Source organism: Pogona vitticeps, chromosome 6 (assembly GCF_051106095.1).
Source record: "Pogona vitticeps strain Pit_001003342236 chromosome 6, PviZW2.1, whole genome shotgun sequence".
Lineage (NCBI taxonomy): Eukaryota > Metazoa > Chordata > Lepidosauria > Squamata > Agamidae > Pogona > Pogona vitticeps.
Window position 1 is genome coordinate 110,237,029 of NC_135788.1, and position 21,253 is coordinate 110,258,281.

General features: G+C 43.8%; 1 protein-coding gene across 8 annotated transcripts in view; it reads right to left on the minus strand.

The window, feature by feature from the left end:
- Window positions 1-21,253, minus strand: part of EPN1 (epsin 1) — a 36,954-nt gene that overhangs the window by 9,425 nt on the left and 6,276 nt on the right. For 5 of the 8 annotated variants that reach the window (XM_020798771.3, XM_020798772.3, XM_020798780.3 and 2 more), the window contains 3 exons: window positions 15,905-16,417; window positions 14,028-14,277; window positions 5,727-5,866 (listed from right to left, as the gene is read on the minus strand). In XM_020798771.3, the coding sequence (XP_020654430.3) occupies window positions 5,727-5,866; window positions 14,028-14,277; window positions 15,905-16,132 (618 nt within the window). In that variant the 5' untranslated portion in view covers window positions 16,133-16,417. The remainder of the gene's footprint in view (window positions 1-5,726; window positions 5,867-14,027; window positions 14,278-15,904; window positions 16,418-21,253) is intronic. The other 3 variants (XM_020798779.3, XM_020798777.3, XM_020798774.3) reach the window with 1 other exon arrangement.

Consider the following 21,253-nt stretch of genomic DNA (forward strand, 5'->3'; position numbering starts at 1 on the left):
TGACCAGCACTGCGGCTGCCCAGACTCACAAGCCATTATATTTGTCTCAGGACGGGCTAAAACTTTTCTTGATGTACCTGAGTGTCACCTTAAGAGCTTGGAAAAGTTACTAGAGATGGGCATGAACTGGTTCGCCCCAGTTCATAAAGGCAGCAGCTCCCCCGCCTCCTCAGGCAATCAGTCACTCACTAGGCTTTTTCCGGCTCCCCAGCTCATCTCCCGGTCACAAGCAAGAGCACAGACTTCTCTGTCCCACCTTTTTGTCTGAGTGGGAGATCAGCCAAGAGGGCAGGGCAGAGAAGCCTGAGCTGTTGCCAGGACTGGAAGATCAGTCGAGATGGTGCAGGAAGCTAGCACACTGGTTCTGGTGAGTGGTTGGTTGAGGTAGGGGAGAAGAGCAGCAGCGCTTGTCTTGCTGCCTGGACAAACTGGGACAAACTGGTTCATGTTCATCTCTAAAAGTTACCCTTTTTGGACTACCATCCCCAGAAACCCCAGTTAATATGGCCGCTGGCCTTGCTGGCTCAGGGGGAAGATTCTTCAATTTGGAGTTCAAAAACAGAATTTGTTTCCACCCAATGCCTTCTCTTCCTGGGCCATCTTGCCCTGAGAACACAAGCTGCCTGGTCATCACACACAAGCAAAGTCCAAGCTGCTTTCCCATGAATAAGAACTGAACTTTAAAAGTAAGAGGGATTGATTGCGGTACAGCAGAGCAGGAGAACTTCAATTCCACTGCACCTCCTGGAAACCCCAGCTAGCCATGCAAATTGGTGGATTGTCGGAGTTGTAGTCCAAATATATATGTTAATAAAGGCACTTTGCCAGGCTTTGAAAGCATGTGCAACTTGTGACTGTTCTGAAGTTGCAATGCTGCAAACTCCTACTAGCCATCAGCACTGGCTCTGATGGGCAGTCAGGGCTGATGAGAATTGTGGTCCAAAATACCAGGACAGCCACACATGCCCCTGCTCCCCAAATGTATAAGAGCAAATTGCATGAATTTGTGTGAGGACTAGCTCAGAATTCTGCTGCACTGATTGTCCATTACAAATCCAGCCAAACTTTAGATACGATCAAAAACCAGGATGGGATACAACAGCCAAAGGGCGAGATCTGGAGGCAAGGAAGCCAGATTCAAATAATTTCTCAGGCATGAAACTTTTGCAGAGGCTTTGGCAGAGGAAGCAGAGAAAATGAGCAGCCTGCTAAACTGCAGAGAAGCCTCATCATCTCTGGCAAAGAAATGCAATCCTTTGCCTTGCTTTTGCCAATACTAGCCAGCTAGTTGTTTTTTTTTAAATGCAGGTTAAGAAACCAGACACATATTCAAAAGGCTGGATCAGAGTTTAGAACAGTGACTTTTTGGACTACATCTTCCTGTATGCCTCAACAGGAGATTCTAGGTGTTGGCATAGAAAAAGGTAATTTTTCCAAGCTTTGGAAAAATGTCACCACAAGATGGCGCAGGGAAGGAGAGAAAACTAACTTGCCCCAAATCTGGATATTATGTAGAGCAGAAATCTGGAACCTTTTCCCTAATAGTAAAGATTTTTTAAAAAACTAGCTTCGTTTCCCAAGTTTCACAGAATCTTTGCATGGATCTTAACCTCTTTGCCTTCAGATTTAGAAACAACAGGGTGGAGTAGAAGGAAAATGTTGCATGAAGGAAAAGAAGGCAAAATGGAAACAAGGAGTCAAAAAATAAGTAAGTGCTGAACACAACTGACAACGGGGTGGGATGGGAATGAAAGGAAATAAATATAGCCATCCCCCTTGGGAGGAGTCACAGAGGTAAAATAGTAGAAAAGAGGTTGCAAAACAGCACTGGGAAGCAGGGTTCAAGGATCTGACGAACTGCAGCATCATGAGTAGTGTGCAAAGGTCTGGGAGCAGCCAACGCTGTGGCATTGCCTGATACTCAATGGCCGTAGAATTGATCAATGCCCGGATGAGGGAAAGCTCCTTTCCATCCTAAAGGAAAAGCATGTGTATGTGTCTAAAAACCCCTATGATAATTAATATTTGAATGTGGGGCTGCTGAGAACCCAAGTGCCAGGTTCGATAGCTCAAAGTGACCAAAAAAAGCTGGGCTATTCCACTGAAGCAGGAAGGCGAACTTGAAGAAGAGGGTCATTGCTAAATCCTGGATCACTATAGAAGTGATTTTGTGGATAGTGGTACTGGGGATTGCACAACCTCCAACAGTGAAAAGGATGGGCAAAACTTGAATCTTAGAGAAAGAAGATCTATTCATGGAGAAGTGTTCTTAATCCCTATCCCAGCCAGTGCTGGTGGGCAAGAAGGACCTCATCGCCGCTTGAGTCTCACTGTGAAAATCTGGATAAAAAATCTCAATAGAAAAAGCCAGTTCATATTGAGTAAAGTTTAAGACACATCCACAGTCCTCCCTCCCCTAATCCTGTTTCTCCCAAACTGTAAGAAGGCTTAAGGAAAAACAAACAAACCCACAAACATACACACACACAAACAAACAAACACACATACAACCACTCTAAAATTTTAACATGACAACTTCAGGTTGCAATGCAGGACTAAGACACCAGCTAACACAGTGACCAGTTGCCCATCACTCTTTGCTCCCAAGATGCCTGCAGGGCATTGGTGACTTAGTTACTTATTCCAGTGGTTCTCAAACTTGAGTCTGCAGATGTTCTTGGACCACAACTCCCAGAAATCCTAGCCAGCCTAACTAGTACTGATGGCTTCTGGGAGTTGCCATCCAAGAACATCTGAGGACCATCTACAGTGGTGCCTCGCACAGTGAGGTTAATCCGTTCCGGATTAACCCTTGCTATGTGAAAACATCGCTAAACGGAACATAAAAACCCATTGGAACACATTAAACATTGTTTAATGCATTCCAATGGGCCCTAAACTTACCGTTCAGCGAAGTTTCCTCCATAGCGGCAGCCATTTCCGCGCCCTCGGTAATCGAGGGGAGGGCGCGAAAACGCTGCGCGCGGCCATTTCAGGCGTCCGGCAGCCATTTTAGAACTGCCGAACAGCTGATCCGCGGGCATCGCAAAGCGAAGATCGGTAAGCAAAACGCTTACCGATCATCGCTATGCGAGTTTTGCCCATTGGAACGATCGGTATGCCTCCGCATTAGCGATCCCGAAAAGGGGATCGCTATGCGGATTCGTCGTTGTATGGTGCACTCATTAAGCGAGGCACCACTGTATTGGAAACCACTGACTTATTCCAATATTCGTAGCTCTTCTCCACCTACTGCCCTCTAGGTGCTTTGTGTTCTAGTCTCCATCACTCCCAAACATTGGCGCCAAGATGGTTGGGACTAAGGAGCACCATAGTCCCAAAACTCTGGAAGACACATTGGAGTAAGGCTTTCTAACACTGCTACTCCAGCTAGGACCAAATGGATTAGTCAATGCTTGTGAAAAAATCATAATCCAACGGGTTCTGCAGAAGGGTTTTTTTCAGATGTCAAGGACTACAACTTCCATCAGGCTCAGTGAGCACAGACAATGGCCAGGGATGATGGCAACTGTAATCCAAAACATCCAGAGAAACTGAGATTAGGAAAGTAGTGCTCAAAGCAATCTTGTTGTTCTCATTTCCATGAATCAGTGACTATGCTGGGGGAATGTCCTTTCTTCAGCTGCCACAATAATCTCCTATTGTGTTTTTGTTCACTCCAAAATGAGCCAAGACAAAGGCAAAAGACGTCTTTAGTCCAAACAATAGGAACATGCTTGTTTCATGCAAAGAATTTATAGCTCCCCTTCATTAAATACATTTTTCCAGGACAGCTTACAAAATGAAAACACAAAACTTTGAGCAAAATCGCTAACAAAAAACAATGGAGTTTTTTAGAATGGCCAACAAAAGCAGCCGCCTAAGCAGCAGATATCAAGGTGAGAGTCAAAAAAGTCTGGGAAGATCAAAGGGTCTCTACCTGCTGCCAAACAGACACCAGAGTAAGCCAGCAAGCCAGCCAGCAATCCTGGGGAGAGCATTCCACAGAAAAGGCCACCTCTTTCTCACCTCAGAACTGTAAAGGAATTATGGGGGGATCTGATGATAATTTTAGGGACACAAATATTCTCCTAGGAGAGAACTGGACCTCTCTGGAACTACAATTAGTTTCTATTCTTGCTGCTTTTAGGAAGGGCATGATGACACCTGTTTTTAAACTGGCTTCAGATGTTGCTTCATTTATTGTGTTTATTTTGAATGTTTGCACGCTTGAATAATATTTGATGTGTAGCCCCTAAACCAGACCTGGGCAATGTGCAGCCCGCGGGCCACATACAGCCCGAGAGCCGCTCCAATCCGGCCCGCCCGTCGCCACTCCTGTCCAGCCCGTTCGTTGCCGCTGAGTGAGCCGGAGCTCTGGCTTCGGTCAAACAGCACGGCAGTAAGCAAAACTCGCAAGATCTAATGCTGGGATCTCGCGAGTTTTGACTGTTAGTCTTGAGCCGCAGGCTCCGCAGCCTGCGGGTCAAGAGGTCGGAAGCGATCCTTGCGCAGGCGACGTGATGACACATCACGTCACCTGCGCGGAATAGAAGACAGTTGGAGAGGAAGGCTGCGGGGGAACAGTTCAGATTTTTCATGTGGCCCCCTATAGAAATTTATTTCCCACCCCTACCCTAGACAGAGCCCCACCACTGTCCTTTACCACTGTCTTGGCTTTCATGCAAGAGTGAACAAACTAATATATCCTATGAGGGAAAAGGCAGCAAACAAACAAAACTAACAGAAAAGAATACTGAAAACAATTATTGCTGCTCAGGCTGAGAAAGAGGTTTAAGGAATCATTGCCTTCATTTACTTCTTGGAAGAGGGTCTAACTGAGGTACTGTACACAACTGTATGCATACATGTACTCATACTAGATAGACCCACTGAGTTCAGGCTATGGTGGTAGCCAAACCAGCTGCTTTGTGACCAGTGCTTGGAAAAATACCTTTATTGTACTACAACTCCCAGAATTCTCCAGCTAGTGTTGCCACTGGCCACGTTGACTGGGGGACCCTGGGCATTGTGGTACAAAATAAAAATGAATTTTCCTCAAGGTCTGGATACCCTATGCAAGCAAGCTCAATGCCTTCCTGTCACATGGAGTAGTTTCTGAAAAACAGAACCAAACTTTAAGAGGTAAGCAGGAATATGGGCAGTCTGCAGCTTGTTGCTTTGAGCCAGAGCAAATTGAATTTTTGAGGCAGTAAGGACAGGGCTGAGAGTGCTTTCCCATCAGAGGGAGGATGGTTAGCATGCTACCCCAACCCATTGGCTTTCTGGGCCTTAGTGCTGTTGAATTTGCTGCCAAGCCATTGAAATTTGGTGGTACATTTGCTGTTAAAACAAGATGTACTTTTATTTTTTTTTTAAAGGTAATTCTGCCACTGAATTCTGGCAGTGTGGTGACAAGAAATACAGCTCTTGAAGGAATCGGTGCCTCCTCAACCCTGAAAACTACCAATACCTGCTTCAAAATTCCAAGTTTAAACAGCTGATCCATATGGTGTCCTGCTTGAGTAGTCAAGCTCAGCATTTGCCTGCACACCAGGCCCTGACATGTCAACAAATCTGAAGCACAGCAACATGAGATTCCACAATCAGAGAACTAGTCCCATGTCTTGGAGATGGGGTACACTCTACTGTATGTGGATCCATTCACTTTCCCCAGAATCCCTTGCCTCCCCATCCAGTTAAAGAGCCTCCAGCGACAGATTTACCTTGGTGCTTACCTGCTCCGCTTCCTCTTTGCTCATGGCCAGCGCCAGCTGTAACTGCAGCTCCTCCTCCCCACTGCTCTGGGGCCAAGCCTGCTCTGCTTCCACTGGGGCATTGGCCAAAGATGAAGAGGCTGAAGAAGCTGTGAAATGACACAGAGACCAAGGAAGAGAGGGTTAATATCACCAAGAGGATGCAGGGGCAAGAAAGTCCTCTAGAAATGCCCTTCCAACAACATTTAAGGGGAGAAACACAAAGTGTGTGTGTGTGGGGGGGGTTCAGAAAAGGAAATCAGCACCTACGGGTAGATGTCAGTTCTGTGTTGATCAGCAAGGGTTTATTCACTTAGTTATTTACAGCATTAACATCTCACTCTAAAACTAGAAAGGCTCTTCCAGTAGTTTATGTATCAGTAATTTTAAGAAAGAGAAGATAAATCCTGTTTTTAGGCTGATAATCTCCAAAAACATGATACAAAATGAAAAAATATGGGTGAGGGAAAAGGAAAAGAAGAACACTCAGGCACAACTTCAGGTTATGACAGTGATCCCCAACCTTGGGCCTCCAGATGTTCTTGGACTTCAACTCCCAGAAATCCTGGCCAGCAGAGGTGGTGGTGAAAGCTTCTGGGAGTTGTAGTCCAAGAACATCTGGAGGCCCAAGGTTGGGAACCACTGGGTTATGAGGTTCCTAGCACATAAATGATACTTTGGGGCAGGCAGGCAAAGCACCGTAAATCTTATTTTTCAGAAGGATTGATGGAGGCTTTGCTATTCACTCTCTCTTCAATAACTGCCCAGAGTAGACCTTTGGTCTAGATGGGCGGGATAGAAATCCAATCAATCAATCAATCACGTTGTGGCACAGCTGCTGGATTAACAGCAGCAAAATTCCCAGCCCTCCTCTGTACCTTTGGTTGTGGTGATTGGTAAATTTTCAGCCTAAGTATTCCTCACCTGCAAAATGGCCAGACTAGGTGCTCTAGGAATAAGAATGGGAATTGATTTCCAGATTCAAGACTTAATTCCATTTCATAGAAATTCCCAAGAAGCCTACTCTCCAGGGGTGGGTGGGACCAAGAGTTAATAGGAGGGCTCAAAAACACCAGCATAATTCAGTTCAAATTTTTTTATTACCAGGAACTAAGATTTCGAAAAATCATTTCAGTCTTTTACAAGGGGGGTGGGAATAAATCACCGACTGTTGTTTTTTAAGGAACAGGAACTAACTTTCTACGGAACTCCAGAGGGCCAGCCTTGGATCTGAAAAAGACCAGGTCTCCTCACTCTGCTGGAGACAAAATATTTATGTAGCTCATGAAAAGCTCTGTAGTAACTCAGAAGTAGATTGTTATTTGGGTGTGAAGATTACGCTAATATACAACTCACCAGTTTAGTAAGCAACTGAGCTACACATTGGCATCAAGTTCCAGTGGTGAACCTCATTTTATTATAACATTTATACCCTGTCTTTCCACAAAAAGATAGCACTCAAGGCAGCTTACAATAATAAAAAACTCCATCTAGATAAAATCATACTTGGCTAAAAAATAATAAAATCCTACAAACCAACCCTACTGAAAAACCATTCAACCTCCAGAATTATATGGTCACAATTCCATGCACCAGTTAGAAGTTGTATGTTGCTCCAACTGAAGATCCCAGAACCTCTTCAAAAGTAAACCCACCTACACAGTATTGCAGTAATCAAAGTATGAGGTAACTAAGGCATGGATGACTGTTGCTAAGTTAGGCTAACTCAAGATAAATCAAAATTGGTGCACTAAGGAAAGTTGTTCAAAGATGTTCCGTCCCATTGCTGTCATGTGGGAGTCCAGCAACAGTGCAGTCAAGGAGCATTCCAAGATTATGAACCTGACTTGTCAGGGTGAGAACAATTCCTTCAAGAACAGGTTGGATCACAATTCTTGAAACTTTCTGCTGGCCAGTCACACCTCCATCTTGCCAGGACTAAGTTTCAGCTTGTCCACCCTCCCAGATTTGTGGAGGTTTAATTAAAATAAAAATAAAAACAAAAAAACGAAACAGGTTATTCCAAGCCTCACGTCAGTCCAGCCCTCACAAATAAAAACTGGAACCAAGTTTGGTTTCCCATCCAACCATGAAACTCAGCCAACTTTACAGGATCTTTGTGAGCATAAAAAAGTGGTGGGAATGACTTTGAGCTCCTATAATTAATAGTACCAGTTTTAGGACATCTGTCCTGCACTGCAGAAATTATTCAGGTACATGTAGCTCATGCTTTACCATCTTCCACGCCAAAGAGTTTGTGAGATAATGTGCAACAAATCAAAACAACGTGCAGGGGTATTAAACAGTTTGGCTCTAGCCATGACAAAAAGCCCTTGAGGCAGGGTTGGAGCATTTCCAAAACTGAAAAGGCTCCCTCTTTTAGTACAGGACAGTTATTAAGTCTTTAGCTTCCCCCAAACCCCAGCCTGACCCAGGAATCTAAGACATTACCAATATTTGCAGAGGCAGGAAAGAACCCACTACAAAATATGGGAGCCTGTGGTTACTTGGGAGGCAGAAAGTGTGGTGAAAGAAGTTGTTTCTTTTCCAACCCAACCTTTAATGTCAATAGCATGTTTCCTCATAAAAGGCTGTGCACAATGTGTGAGAGTTCAGTGAATTTCTGAACAGTGCTGACACTTACACTGTCCTATTTTGGCCTTTTCACATTTCTAACACTTAAGAGTGAAGAAACAGAGTTAAAGAGTTGGTTGAAAATCAGGGTGGATCACAATTTAAATAATAATAAAAAACAGATTTCTGATAATTGAAATCAAAAATGGATTTTTTCTGATTTAAATCATGATTTAAATCAATTTTTTTTAAAAAATTGATTTTTATCCACCCTATTGAAAACTAAGATGCAAAAAAGGAACCCAGCTAGGTTGTTGAGAAGGGAATATTTCCGTTTCAGAGTGTTGTCGTCTTCTTCCAGGGGCCCGAACTATCCAGCTAGAGCTCTAGGCTGATCATCATTTAATGTCTCCTATTCATTTCTTCCCTTCTTTAATTCTTTCTTCTAACTTCCACCCAGAAGGCCAAAACCTCTTTCCTTAGGTCCTTCCATAATACTTAAATCATTTGGGCAGCCATTCACATAACCCTCTAATCTTCATACCCTACTGCATCTTTCCATAACCTCTGGCCCTCTAAATATGTAGGACTATGCCTCTCATCATCCCCACTAGCTCTACTGACTGGTGATAATAGAGACTGTAATCTAGCACATTTGGAGAACACCTACTTGACTAAGGCTCCGCTGCTATGGCTATATAGAAGTACATATAAAGTTAATTAGTGGACATTCCTCACCTATTTCTTCTGTCTTGTTTTCCTTCCCTTTCTCTCTAATCTCAATGACCACATTTTAAATTGTTAAGCCCTTTTGGGCATGGACCAGTCCTATTTTGTAAAACACTATGAACACCAATGGCGGCATGATTTTATAACCTGTCCTGAGCTAATAAGGAAGAGAAAAGTTTTTAAACTTGTAGAAAGCTGAGGTTTAGACCAGAGAATTATATGATTCTGTTAGATTAGTAGGCGCCACACTGAAGCGTTCAAACTTTAGATTCTTTTGGCAACATTAAGGTTGAATTCAGTACACAAAAATATTCGGTACATGAAGGAAAAAAGCAAAATAGGGCTACCGCCTTGACCGATACACAAGGAATCATCATCACAGCTCAAAGGTTTGCCAATCCAGGGCAGAGTTGGGTTGCTGGGGGAGAGGAAAGGGAAGGGAAGGAGAGTAAAGGGGAGAGGGAAGGGGTCCAACCACTGTGCCATGACCTGAATACCAGCATCTTCCACCTCCCCCTCTCCAAGCCCGAGACAGCCTGGCACCAACTGTCACCCCTCATTAGTACAAGGATGTGTACAACTGCGCAAGCTGTGTCATCAGGGGTAGAAAACTATCCATTGCTGAGCTGGAAGTGGAAGAAGAGCCATGCCATCCCTTCAATAGCCAGAACTGCCCTTCTAATTTTGTCCTCTGTCCTTCTCCCCAGGAAGCTGTTTTTTCTCAGAGGTCCATGAAGTACCGTAAATGAGGAACACTGTGATTCCCTATCTTCCTTTGTAAACATACAGATACACATATACAGCAAAGACTTTCACCCCCTCTAACAGGATGTTCCGAGAGGAAACGCTGCCCCACGTGCATGCAGGTCTAAGTCAGAGCTTAGGAAATTTCATTTTTGGATAACAGCCCTCAGAATCTGTGAGCCAGTTCCAGCAGCCCACAGCTGCTCAAAGGGCCCATAAAAAGTAAATCTTCACCCAAATCTTCCCTCCAGGGCATCAGGGCAATACAAATGAGGTTAAAAAAACGTTTCCCAAGTTGGTTTAGATGAAGCAAGGTAACAGGGGACCAAATTCCACCTGTGAATAGGAGAATGTTATCTTTTCAAGATCCATGATCACTAATGGAAAGCTCTTCTGTTAGGTGAGCAAGCTTGAGGTGACCAAATGTTTGTATCTGGCAGGGAATGTGTAAGAACACTGTTTGGATGTCTCCTGTATTTGTTCCTTGACAAGGAAGAAAATAATTTAACATGCTAAAAAGGAGGCAGTGATTTAGTTAACTCTGAATCCAATGAGATACTCCCACACTTCACTAGAAGCCTCATGGCAAAGTGTTATATTGCAGTACTGTGGCCAAACTCTGCTCACGACTGGGATTCAATCCCAGGTAGCCCACTTAAGGTTCACTCAGCTTTCCATCCTTCCAAGGTTGGTAAATTCAGTACCCAGCTTGTTGTGGGGGAAATGTGTAGCCTGCATAACTGCCCAGAGAGTGCTTTAAGCGTTATGGGGTGGTATATAAGCAACATACTTTGCCTTTTGCTTTAGAAATGCTTCTTAATGGCCTTTAGGACCAAGTTTTCTGGCAGTTTTGTTATGGTGCTACTAACTAGTTTCTTGGGCATTGGTAAGGAGACAGTTGCTAGGTAACAGGATGGATGTGCCACCTCAATACAAAAACATTTCCAAGTACGAAATGAAAATCAGCAGGCCCTACAGTTGCCTAGCAACCATAAAACCATCAAAATGGCTGCCTGGAAAGGATGTAGTGATTAGTTGTGGTAGCAGGTAAAGAAATGAGAAACACCACATGATTTGGAGAGCAAGGGAATACGGGTGTGAACAGCTGGAACAATTTTGAATTGTATGGGTACTCTTCACTGGAAATATTCCATCCACAGCATCTAGATGTCTTTTTGGAGCCTGCCAAGCAATTCCAAGCCAAAACTTCAAAAAATCTGGGAAGCAGAAAGATGGCTTTTGGGGAGTCTAGCTTTCTATGCTGGCTGAAGGAATCTGAGAGATGTACCAAAACACTAAAAAATGGGGGAAAACACTGTGGCTTTTTTATACAAGGTCAATGAAAGATATGCTATAGAACTGGTCCTCCAAGAGACCAAAGAGGCACATGTCTCATTGGGCTACTAGAAAGCTGAGATAAAATAAAATAATCCAGCAGGAGAAGAGGGCTCTAGGCAGGATCTGGAGCACTGAAGCTGTCTCCCCAGCTCCCAATGTCTGCAGGCCTGGCCAAGATTCTGGATTACAAACCAGACTCATTTTTGAAGAAAAAAAATAAGTTTCTGTCCTTGTACTTTGCTTTCCAAGGAGAGGTCAACTGATAGGAAAGAACGGGGACACAAAGATGCAACATGAAGATGTAGAGTTCAAAAAATGTTTCCACTTTATAACTATGGCTTTTGGAAAATTTCAGCCAGCATGGCCATTAGCTGTACTGGCTGGGGAGCTGGAGTGTTTTATTCCAAAACTGTAGCTTTTCTAAGCAATACTATCTGCTCCAACCAGCAACACCTCTTAGAGGGTCTCAGGTCCCCATCACCCCCTTCATTATAGCTGAACTTAATAAACCAGGGGTTAACTCAGCCTCTTCTACATAATAAACGCTGTTCTACTACTACACTATTTGGCCTTTTACTCCCAGGTTTAGAATTTGGTTCATCTATCTGACCAAATTAGGAGAAGCTCCTTTTAAATGGAAAACAAATTATCTTCATTCTTTCTCTAATTAGGCCCCAGTTCACTATCATTCTTGTCAGATGGACATCTTATCTTGGGGTTCCGGCCCCCTGGCTCCTCACCACTAATACTGCAGGGATCTTGATACCCTGAAGAATTATTCAGAACTATTCAGTACTGTATTAATGTCCTTCCTCTTTGTGTGATTTTATAACTTCATAATTTCTTTTAAGACCAGAGCAATGGAGCAGGGCTTTCTTGTATTCAACACCCCCCATGCACATTTTTATTGCAGTCCTCTGTAATAAATTCCTTTTATTTTTGCTGAGCAACTCAGAAGAGGAGGAAAAAACGCCTCCCATTCCCTTATCTAATCCTGCCTTGACAGGAGCTCTGCAAACAACAGCAGTGGAATTTGATCCAGAGGTTATCGGCCTGAAAAGAGCACCTCCGTATCAAGGTGGACTGTAACTTGGCTTCACAGCCTGGCGACCTGACAAGCATGAGAAACGAGAGGATGTAGTTTCTCACCCAAAGCTGCATTTTTATGAGGGTGGACAACTACAACCAGAGATTTTCACTCAGCAGGAGAATGAACAGAGACATAGTTGAGACAGACATCAAATAACTTCGCAGGATGACTTCACAGAAGAGTCTGAAGCAGAGAAGGGGTTCACTTTTTGTTTTTCTACTGCCATCAAGAACAGACTGCAGACTAGTGGTGAACAGGAATTTTTCAAACATCCACATCGCCCCACCTGTGCCTCCATCTACGGAACCAAAAGCACATGTTTTTTGTGTACTGCCATTTAATCTATAGCAGATCTAGGAAACCTGGTGCTGTCTAGGTATTCTGGACTATGTGTTCCATGGCTAGTTTTCAGAGATTATGAAAGTTGTAATCCTAAACATCTGAGAGTGTCAGACTGGCTGTTCCTAATCCCACAGGCATTACTGACATCTGCTTTTTGTTGGAGTTAAGTGTATTCTCCAGGCAGGGGTCTAAAGGCCAGAACAACCCAATTGCCACATATTGTCAGGCTGCACAACAAATTATTATAGCCTACTCTTTTTATGTGAGGAATATGAGAAACAGCACACACGAGAGAAGGCTTTCAATTGAACCCAGGCCTGTTTCTGTAGCAAACCTGTTGCATTAGATACCTTCAGACCAGAACGTCTCGACCTTTGGCTCTCCAGATGCTTTTGACTACAACTTCCAGAATCCTTGACCACTAGCCATTGGCCTGAGTCTTCGGGAAATGGAGTCCAAAACATCTGGAAGTCCAAAAGATCCACTGGTTCCAACCATGCAATACTGCTCTGTCACCATCTCACAATAAAAAGTTTTGCAAGTGCAAAAAAAAACAACAACAAGCACTCAGATGAAGTGACATTGCTGATTTTTTGAAGGGTGTGGGAAAAGGAAGAATAGCAATCATGTTTCCTTGGGTAACTGTTACCTTTTTCTTAAAAATTGAAGTGATGAGCAAAAATGCATAATTGCAACCACAATCATTTCAGATTGGATACAGCCTCCAAGTCACCATCTAGCCTGGGGTGAAGAAACTTTTCATACACTGATGAATCATTACTTCAGTTGTATCTTACTATGAACCAAGCTGGCTGGGGCTGATGGGAACTGAGATCCAACAGGACCTGGATGCCCACTGTTTCCCTGGCCTTGATTTAGCCATTAAAGTAAGAATTACAAGTGTCTTAAAGGTCACCATTCTTACTTAGTAATAGAACTTTTAGATGGCCCAATAACATTGGGAAGGGTGGAAAGAAAATTCATCACCTCCACTCCTGGTAATTCAATGTTTCTGACAATATTTCTTATATTTTCTTCTTCCTTCTATATCTTATTGTCTGTCTCAATTTCTTCTAAAGCAGTGGTGCACATGATTCCACCCACTCCCCCTGGACCATTTTATTCACACAGCAACCCTATGAGGTCTCTTAGGCTGGAAGAGAATGACAGGCCCAAAGTCAATCACTGAGTTTCATGGGTAAGTTCGGACCAGAACACGGCCCTTTGAAGTCTCAGTCCAACACTCCAACCACCACAACTGACTGCCCCAAAGACCTGCATAACTGAGTTGAGATTTGGACTTTGGTCACCCAAGTCAAGATTTGAACCTTGGTCACCCACTACGTCCATGTGGCCAAAGAGCCACAGATTTGGACAACACAGAGACCCCTCACGGGCTAGATCAAGAAAGCATATGGGAAATGAAATTTTGCATAAAGGAAATGAAAACTCACCAGTTGCAGTCTGGGCCAGTTTCTCCTTGGTTTTGAGAGCATGGGCCCGCTCCTCCTTTAGACGCTCATCATCTTTGAGCAGGGCCACCAGCTGCTTAGCCTTCTCCCGCACATTGACCCCCTGGTCTTTGCCATCACGATCCACATACTGGAAATCCTTTAATGTCTGGATGGCATAAATGTTCTCCTTACACTGCTGCGCTACCCTCTCCGAGCCTGTCTTGATCAGATATTCCATCAGCGTCATGGCCTGGAAGAGAAACCGGAGAAGGAGCTAATGTTCTGCTTGCAATAGAGGGGCAAAGGACCAAAGCCTTCGATCTTAACAGGGAAGGAGGCAGGGAGTACTGTGTACCAGAGAAGAGCCAACAGTTCTACAAGGTAGGCTCAATGAGCTGGGATGCAGGATCTGTAGGCTTAATATGACAAGGGTGGGCAAATATTTCTCACAATATTCCTTACGTGTTTTTTTTTCCTTCCATTTCTTCTTGTCTGTCTCTATCTCTTCTAAAGCAGTGGTGTACAGTACATGGAACCACCCACTCCCCTGGAACATTTTATTCACACAACAACCCTATGATGTATCTTAGGCTGGGAGAGAAAGACAGACTCAAAGTCAATCACCGAGTTTCAATTGCTAGCACATGATAGCTGGCATTTTTGTAAAAATTAAGCCTGAAAGGCAACAGGGAACAATGACAAAGGGATGGATTCTGCATTAAGATGGCCAAGATTTGCTTTCAAATCCTTTTTTGTGCATCAAGTTCACTAGTTTGGTAGGAGAGCTTGGAATTTATGCATTAGAAATCATTACTGGTGTCACCACTCTTTATGAACAATGAGGGGCCAGGATGTCAGTGTGGGCGGCATATAAGTTAAATAAATAAATAAATAATATCCTGCTGAAGCACTACTGTATTTGTTTAGTGCAACAAGTAACAGTACTACTGCAATATTGTTATTAACCTTGTTATGTAAGGTGACCTGAGACTCCATGCTACTTTAAGTGGATAGGATTTGTTCTGCTCTATTTTAATCTTGAAAATAAGGGTTCCCACACCACATGATGTAGGAGACCTTGTCTCTTCCCCAATAACTAAAATCACAAGAAATGTGGGACACAGACAGCCATTCACACTTCTGGGAGTTCCTTGCTCTTGGTGCTCCACTGAGTTAGACTAGAAGTCCAATAGCTAGCTGGCAAATTATGGGAATTGTAGCCAAAAGGAAAGCTTTGGGAAGTCTACTCTAGATTCTTCAGGAATTTATTCAAGTATTACCTAAGTGACTTTTGGGGGCACTTCATTCCACAGAGAAAGTAAGTCTAGTGTGTAGATTTACTTCTTTTCTCATCTTGGATCCACCCGCCCATCAATTTCATGGTGTCATTCTAATGCTGAGATCATGAGAGGGGAGGACTACAGTGCCCATCGTTCCTGCCCAATGGCCATGATGACTGGAACAAGAGAATACACTCGAACAGATTAGGCTGAGAGGGAGTGGCTGACCCAGGACCATACATCTCAGAAGAGCCAGCCTGTGCGGCCTTGGGCAAGCTGCACTAGCCCAGGATGCCTTCAGAAGAAGGGAATGATAAACTATTTCTGCGTATTCTCTACCTAGAAAACCCTGGAAAGAGTCACCATAAGTCAGACCTGACTTCACAGCAAATTATTACTAAGGGTAGCACCAGTCATCTTTTGAGCAGAATTTAGAGACACTACTTTCTGGATTATATTTCCCAAAATCCCCAACCAACATGGCTGGCTGGGGGATTCTGGAAGTTGTAGTCCAAAAAGGTAGTTTCCCCATGCTTTGCTTTTCAAAACAAGAAATGCAGAGTGTTTAGAGCCAGGGTTTGTACCCACATCTATTACCTTATAGACATGACGCCAATTTTTGCCATGGTCATTGAGACGTTTCCAGATCATGCTCATGATTTCGGAAAAGGCTACCACATTGTAGGTGAGGTCAGCAATTTCAGACATTAAAGAGCTAGAGGGACCCCATGGGTCATTTGATGTGGCTTCTCGCACTTTGATCTCTGCTTCCGAGTAATTGTGGACGATATTTTTCATCTGGCGGCGCAGCGAAGAGGTCGACATGTTGGCGGTGTCTCAGATGGAGAGCAAACTCCCCTCTCCCACCTGTCAAAGACTGCTGGCAATGCCCCGAAGTGGGACCAGTGAATGTTGGTGGTGTGGGGGTCTGGGCCAACCAAAATCCAAGGGACCCCTTAATGCAGATAATCCCCTGTATCCAACTGAAACAGAACCAAGCTTGCTTCTTGGGGCCACTATAGTTGTTCCTGTGCCACTCCAACGCACTCTCTAGCATGCTGCAGACTCCCTCTGAGGCCACCCAGCCATGGCAGCCTTTCCACCATGCACCTGAAGAAAAAGAGAGAGGGAAAAATTATTCTGCAATCCTTCCTTTTCCTGGATCTAGTTGGGACAAAAGATGGAACTCTTCACCTTTCCTATTCTTATGAACGAGGACAGAGAACTGCTATATTCCTCTCACCAGTCAGGATGGCGACAACTTTGCAAGCACTCTCAGAAAATACATTGGCAACAGTGAGAACAATGCTTTGGCCAAATTGCTCATTTTGTGAGTGTGAGAAGCTGTGCATTTGCATAAAATTAGAATGACTAGTATTTCGTTTCATATTTAACATGAACCACTGGATGGACTTGTTTGCATCAGTTCTTCTAGGCTTACAACATGATGGTGGATGTGTTTGCATGTACCTTGCTTCTCGTTTTATGTTCAAGTATTTTGTACAAAGTACAAGGATCTCAAGAGAGCGGGGACAATCTTGTTCTCAGATTTGGAATTCATCATCAACATGTCATCTAACCAAGACAGCCTAATCCAATAAGAAAAAAGAATTTAGCAGGTGTTCTTCACATACCTAGCTGGAACAGTTGCGCAGCTTGTCCAGACATTGTCATTTTATCTCAGGAATTACAGGCCGCAGAAGCTGGCTTTAGGGGGTTTTTTTGCCTCCAGAGTCTGGAAAGACTACTTTGGGAGCAACTACAATTCTAGGACCTCACAGCAAATATAGCTAGTAATCATGCTGGCTGGGTATACTGGCAATGATACTCGAAACAGGTAACTTCTCCAGGTTCTGCTGGTTCCTAGACGGTGCATCCAAACGGTTGTAAAAGTCAAAATTTTGCCATCAAGCTACTTTGAAAGGTAAAGGTTCTCCTTGACATTTAGTCCAGTTGTGTCTGACTCTAGGGCGCAGTGCTCATCCCAATTTCCAAGCCACAGAGCCAGCGTTTGTCCAAAGACAGTTTCCGTGGTCATGTGGCCACTGCAATTAGACACGGAATGCCGTTAACTTCCCACCAAGGTGGTACCTATTTATTTACTTGCATCTGCATGCTTTCAAACCGCTAGGTTGGCAGGAGCTGGGACAAGCGACGGGAGCTCACTCCATCGTGTGGATTTGATCTTACGACTGCTGGTCTTCCGACCTTGCAGCACAGAGGTTTCTGCGGTTTATCCCGCAGCACCACCATGTCCCAACCAAGCTACATTTAGCTTGTGCCAAATGAGGTTGAGTTCTAGCACAGTAAAGCTACTCAATACAGTTTCATCTTTCATTCTGAACCCAACAAGAGCCATAATATTCTGCAAGACACCAAAGTCATGTCCATCATTGTATTGGTAAAAGCCACGATTAGTCCCTTTTCTCCTCCTGCAGATTCACCAGCCATCAAGCTTCTGAGCACAGACATGAAAGTTAAATAACTTAAAAGCAAATGGAATTGGAATGAAGATCCCTCGGGAGCAAAGTTCTATGAGACTGTGATCGAATTGCCAAACACAAATTATTCTGGACCAGATCTCCATAGTCTTGGCATTTTAAGAAGGTCTAATCAAGTGCCCTTAGAATGCTGTCCCTGATTTAATGCATTCAGATGTGTTTGGACTATACCTCCGATGTCACCTTCAACAGCTATGGTAAGATATGCATCTCAATACATACAGTAACATACAATGGGAAACAGACACAGCCTGGGCTGTGGGGCTGCCTCTGTCCAGTCCTTTTCTGGTCATGTCTGGCTATGCCTACTTTTCCCAGGTCCCTGCAAGCCAACACCAATTGGAGGGCAACCTGTTCTCCACTCCTGATTTGAACACCCAGAAGCACAGTTTAAAAAATTATAGTGGTGAATGTGTCAAGCAGCAGCTCCTTGTAACATACTACTTACAAAGGTGGTTCATTCTAGTCCTGGCCGATAAGATTTTTAGCACAGGAGCCCCCTGCAGGAACAACTTCAATTTAAAGGAACTTTAAATTGAAGTATGCTCTAGCTAAGTGTGTGATCTCCAGTGGTTCAAAGGCCATCCACACTCATCTCTGGATCTTGGAGGCCCATTCTTGTGCTCCCAATTTTTTTTTAACACAAATGATGTGAGGAATTTTAAAATGGAAAAGCCTGCTTCTACCCTCTACTGGTCAATTCTTTTTTTAAAAAAAAGTCTGGGAAGTGTGAGTCCTCAGTGGTGTTGTAGCCCCGTCAGAACACAGCAAAATTATCCCCCATAGTCCCTAGATGGCATAAGAGGGCCTTCTAGGGCAGGGGTGGGCAATTAATTTCTATGGGGGGGGGCACATGAAAAATTTGAACTGTGTTTGGGGGCCAAACCAACTTTACTTAAAAATAAAATGAAACAGTGATGTTATGATAGTTTATCTCACACCGCTCTTGTGTGCACTGTCTGGATATGTGTGTCTTGTACATCACATTGAGCTCCATGGAGAAAATGGCCATAGTATAAGAGGAACAAACTTTCCCAGTCACAAATATTTGTAAGCACTAACTACATTTTCTCTGGATTTCCTTGTAACACCTATAAATCAGTGGGGGTTTAAGGAGTAAGGACTCTGATTCTATGTTTTCTACAACACAGATGCATACTGTACTGAACTTGTTCTTTCTTTCTTTGCCCTAAAGTTACCTGGTAGTTTACAGTGACTGGGGTTATTCTGTATGTCCCAAACAGGTTTAAGAACAGAGTTTGCAAAAGTTAGTTCTTGAACTATACCTCTCAGAACTTCTGAGCCAGCAATGCTAGTGGGGGATTCTGGGAGCTGTAGTCCCCCTAAGGGCATGGCCAAACTCTAGTGAAAAAAAAACCAATTAGGAAGGCCTTTTCTTCTAGCTATAATGTATTTCCTTTCCTAATTAAGGAAACTGCATGTTAGACTATTGAAGTGAAAGTGTCCCTTTCCCCTAGAATCCTTCCAAATCAGTATTGTCTTAATTTCCACATTCTTAAGTGCAGTACCTGCTCTTGTTCCCTCTGCTCCACTGTGTCTTCTTCAGTTGTTGCCCATGTTCTTGGTTTAGGATTCTACAGCTGGAAGCACTATTGAGTAAAATGGAAAGGGGTGGAAAAAGGAAGTTTCCAAACCCTGACGGCTGTGACTCATGCCTTAGAAATGTGGGCTTCCTTCCTTTAGACATTTAAGAGCCTTGGGGGTCAGGCAGGGTTAGGGGCTCCAGGAAATAGAGGACAGAAGCCTATGACTTGCTTCTCTTCTGCTGCTCTGATCTCACAGTTGCCCATCACATTTCTACGGCCCTGGGAGCCTTGTTTCCTAGTCCTCCATGTTCTTCTGGAGGAATTTTTGTCAAACCCAGAAATGCACTAGGGCTACTCCATGCTGCAAGAGAGATTTTTTGTATGCTGAGATGCAACTTTGCAGTTTTTATCAAGAGAGGGAGGCAGCTGATTTGAGTGCAGCTCTCCAAGTGTTGTGAATCTACAGCTCCCATGATCCATACCACTGGCCATGTCCGCTGGCACAAATGGAAGCTGCAATCGGAAGCATCTGAAAGGCAGTGAATGGTAAAGGTTGACCAAAGTGGCCAATAATGGCTGAGGATAGAAATAAAGAACATTTGGAGGGCCCATCTTGAGAAGGAACACTTAGACACAAGAAGTTTGCTGTGGGTCAGGGTGTGAAACAGTGGTGTGTAGCAGTAGCCGCACTGGTTGTTGTTATGTGCTGTCAAGTTTCACCCGATGTATAGTGACCCTAATAAGGTTTTGAAGGAATGTGAGATATTTAAGGAGGATCTGATCAGTCCCAACACCACTCCTAGTAAGTCTCATGCCTGAGAAGGAATTTGAACCCAAGTCTCCTAAGTCTTCATTCATCCCTCTATCCACCACTACACCCACACTGGCAGATTTAGATTTGAAGAGATCCAAGTCAGCAGGCTTACTGGAGTGACCTTGGGCCATTTAATGTGTCTGGGCCTAACTTATTTCTCAGGGTGTTTGTAAGGTTTAAAAAAAAAGGAACCATAAAGACTTATTTGAGGAAACACAGGACGTAAATATAAAGCTGCACAGGAAACTCGGGCGCTTGGGGAGTGCTGCCTAAATCGGGAACTTTAACCCAGAGGTCTGTCGGTGTTCTGTGGGCGTGAAGGTGACCTGATCATAGTAACCTAGCTGGAAGGCATGCTGTGTGCCACTGGATGGAGATCAGACTGTGGAAGGATGCATACATCTGATTCTGGCTGGCACTGTTGTTTCTCTAACAGCCTCTACAGTCAAGGTTACAGGGTGGTGATAGTTGTGGCCCAACAATTTCTGGAGGGCTAGATGTTATTTCCTGGCTTGAAATGATGTTTCTGCATTCTATATAGCAGACCCCACATGATTATGAAATCTATCGCCTGCTGAGGTACACTAGATCTGGGACCCTGGCTCTCAAAGGTTTGTCTTTCTTCTTATTGTACTTTTTAAAGATGTGTCTCTACCCCTCTGTGATCTGAGGCTCCTATACAATTTTCTGCTTAGCCTACCCTTAGTTGGTTTCCTTGAGGTGTGTCTGAATGGTGTTTGTTGAGAATCAAAATTGTGTTCCTAGCCTTGAGAACCACTGTATTGGTGGACCAAGTGGGTTAAAAAAATCCCTAAATCACTCACTGTTACTCCAGCACTCCCCAGATCTGTTTAACTACAACTCCCATTGCCTCAGCTAGCCATGTGTATCCAGAAATGGGAATGAGGTTATAAAATACCTGCAGAGAAGGGTCTGAAGAAGACTGCCCTAAATAAACAAAGAATCCCATGGGCTCATCTCCCCCCAACGCATGTTTTGGATAAGTTCCTTAAGAATGTATCTTTGAGAAGGCTCTCTCAAACGCATGTGCTCCCGACCAATCTGTGTTAAAGGGCAATGACAT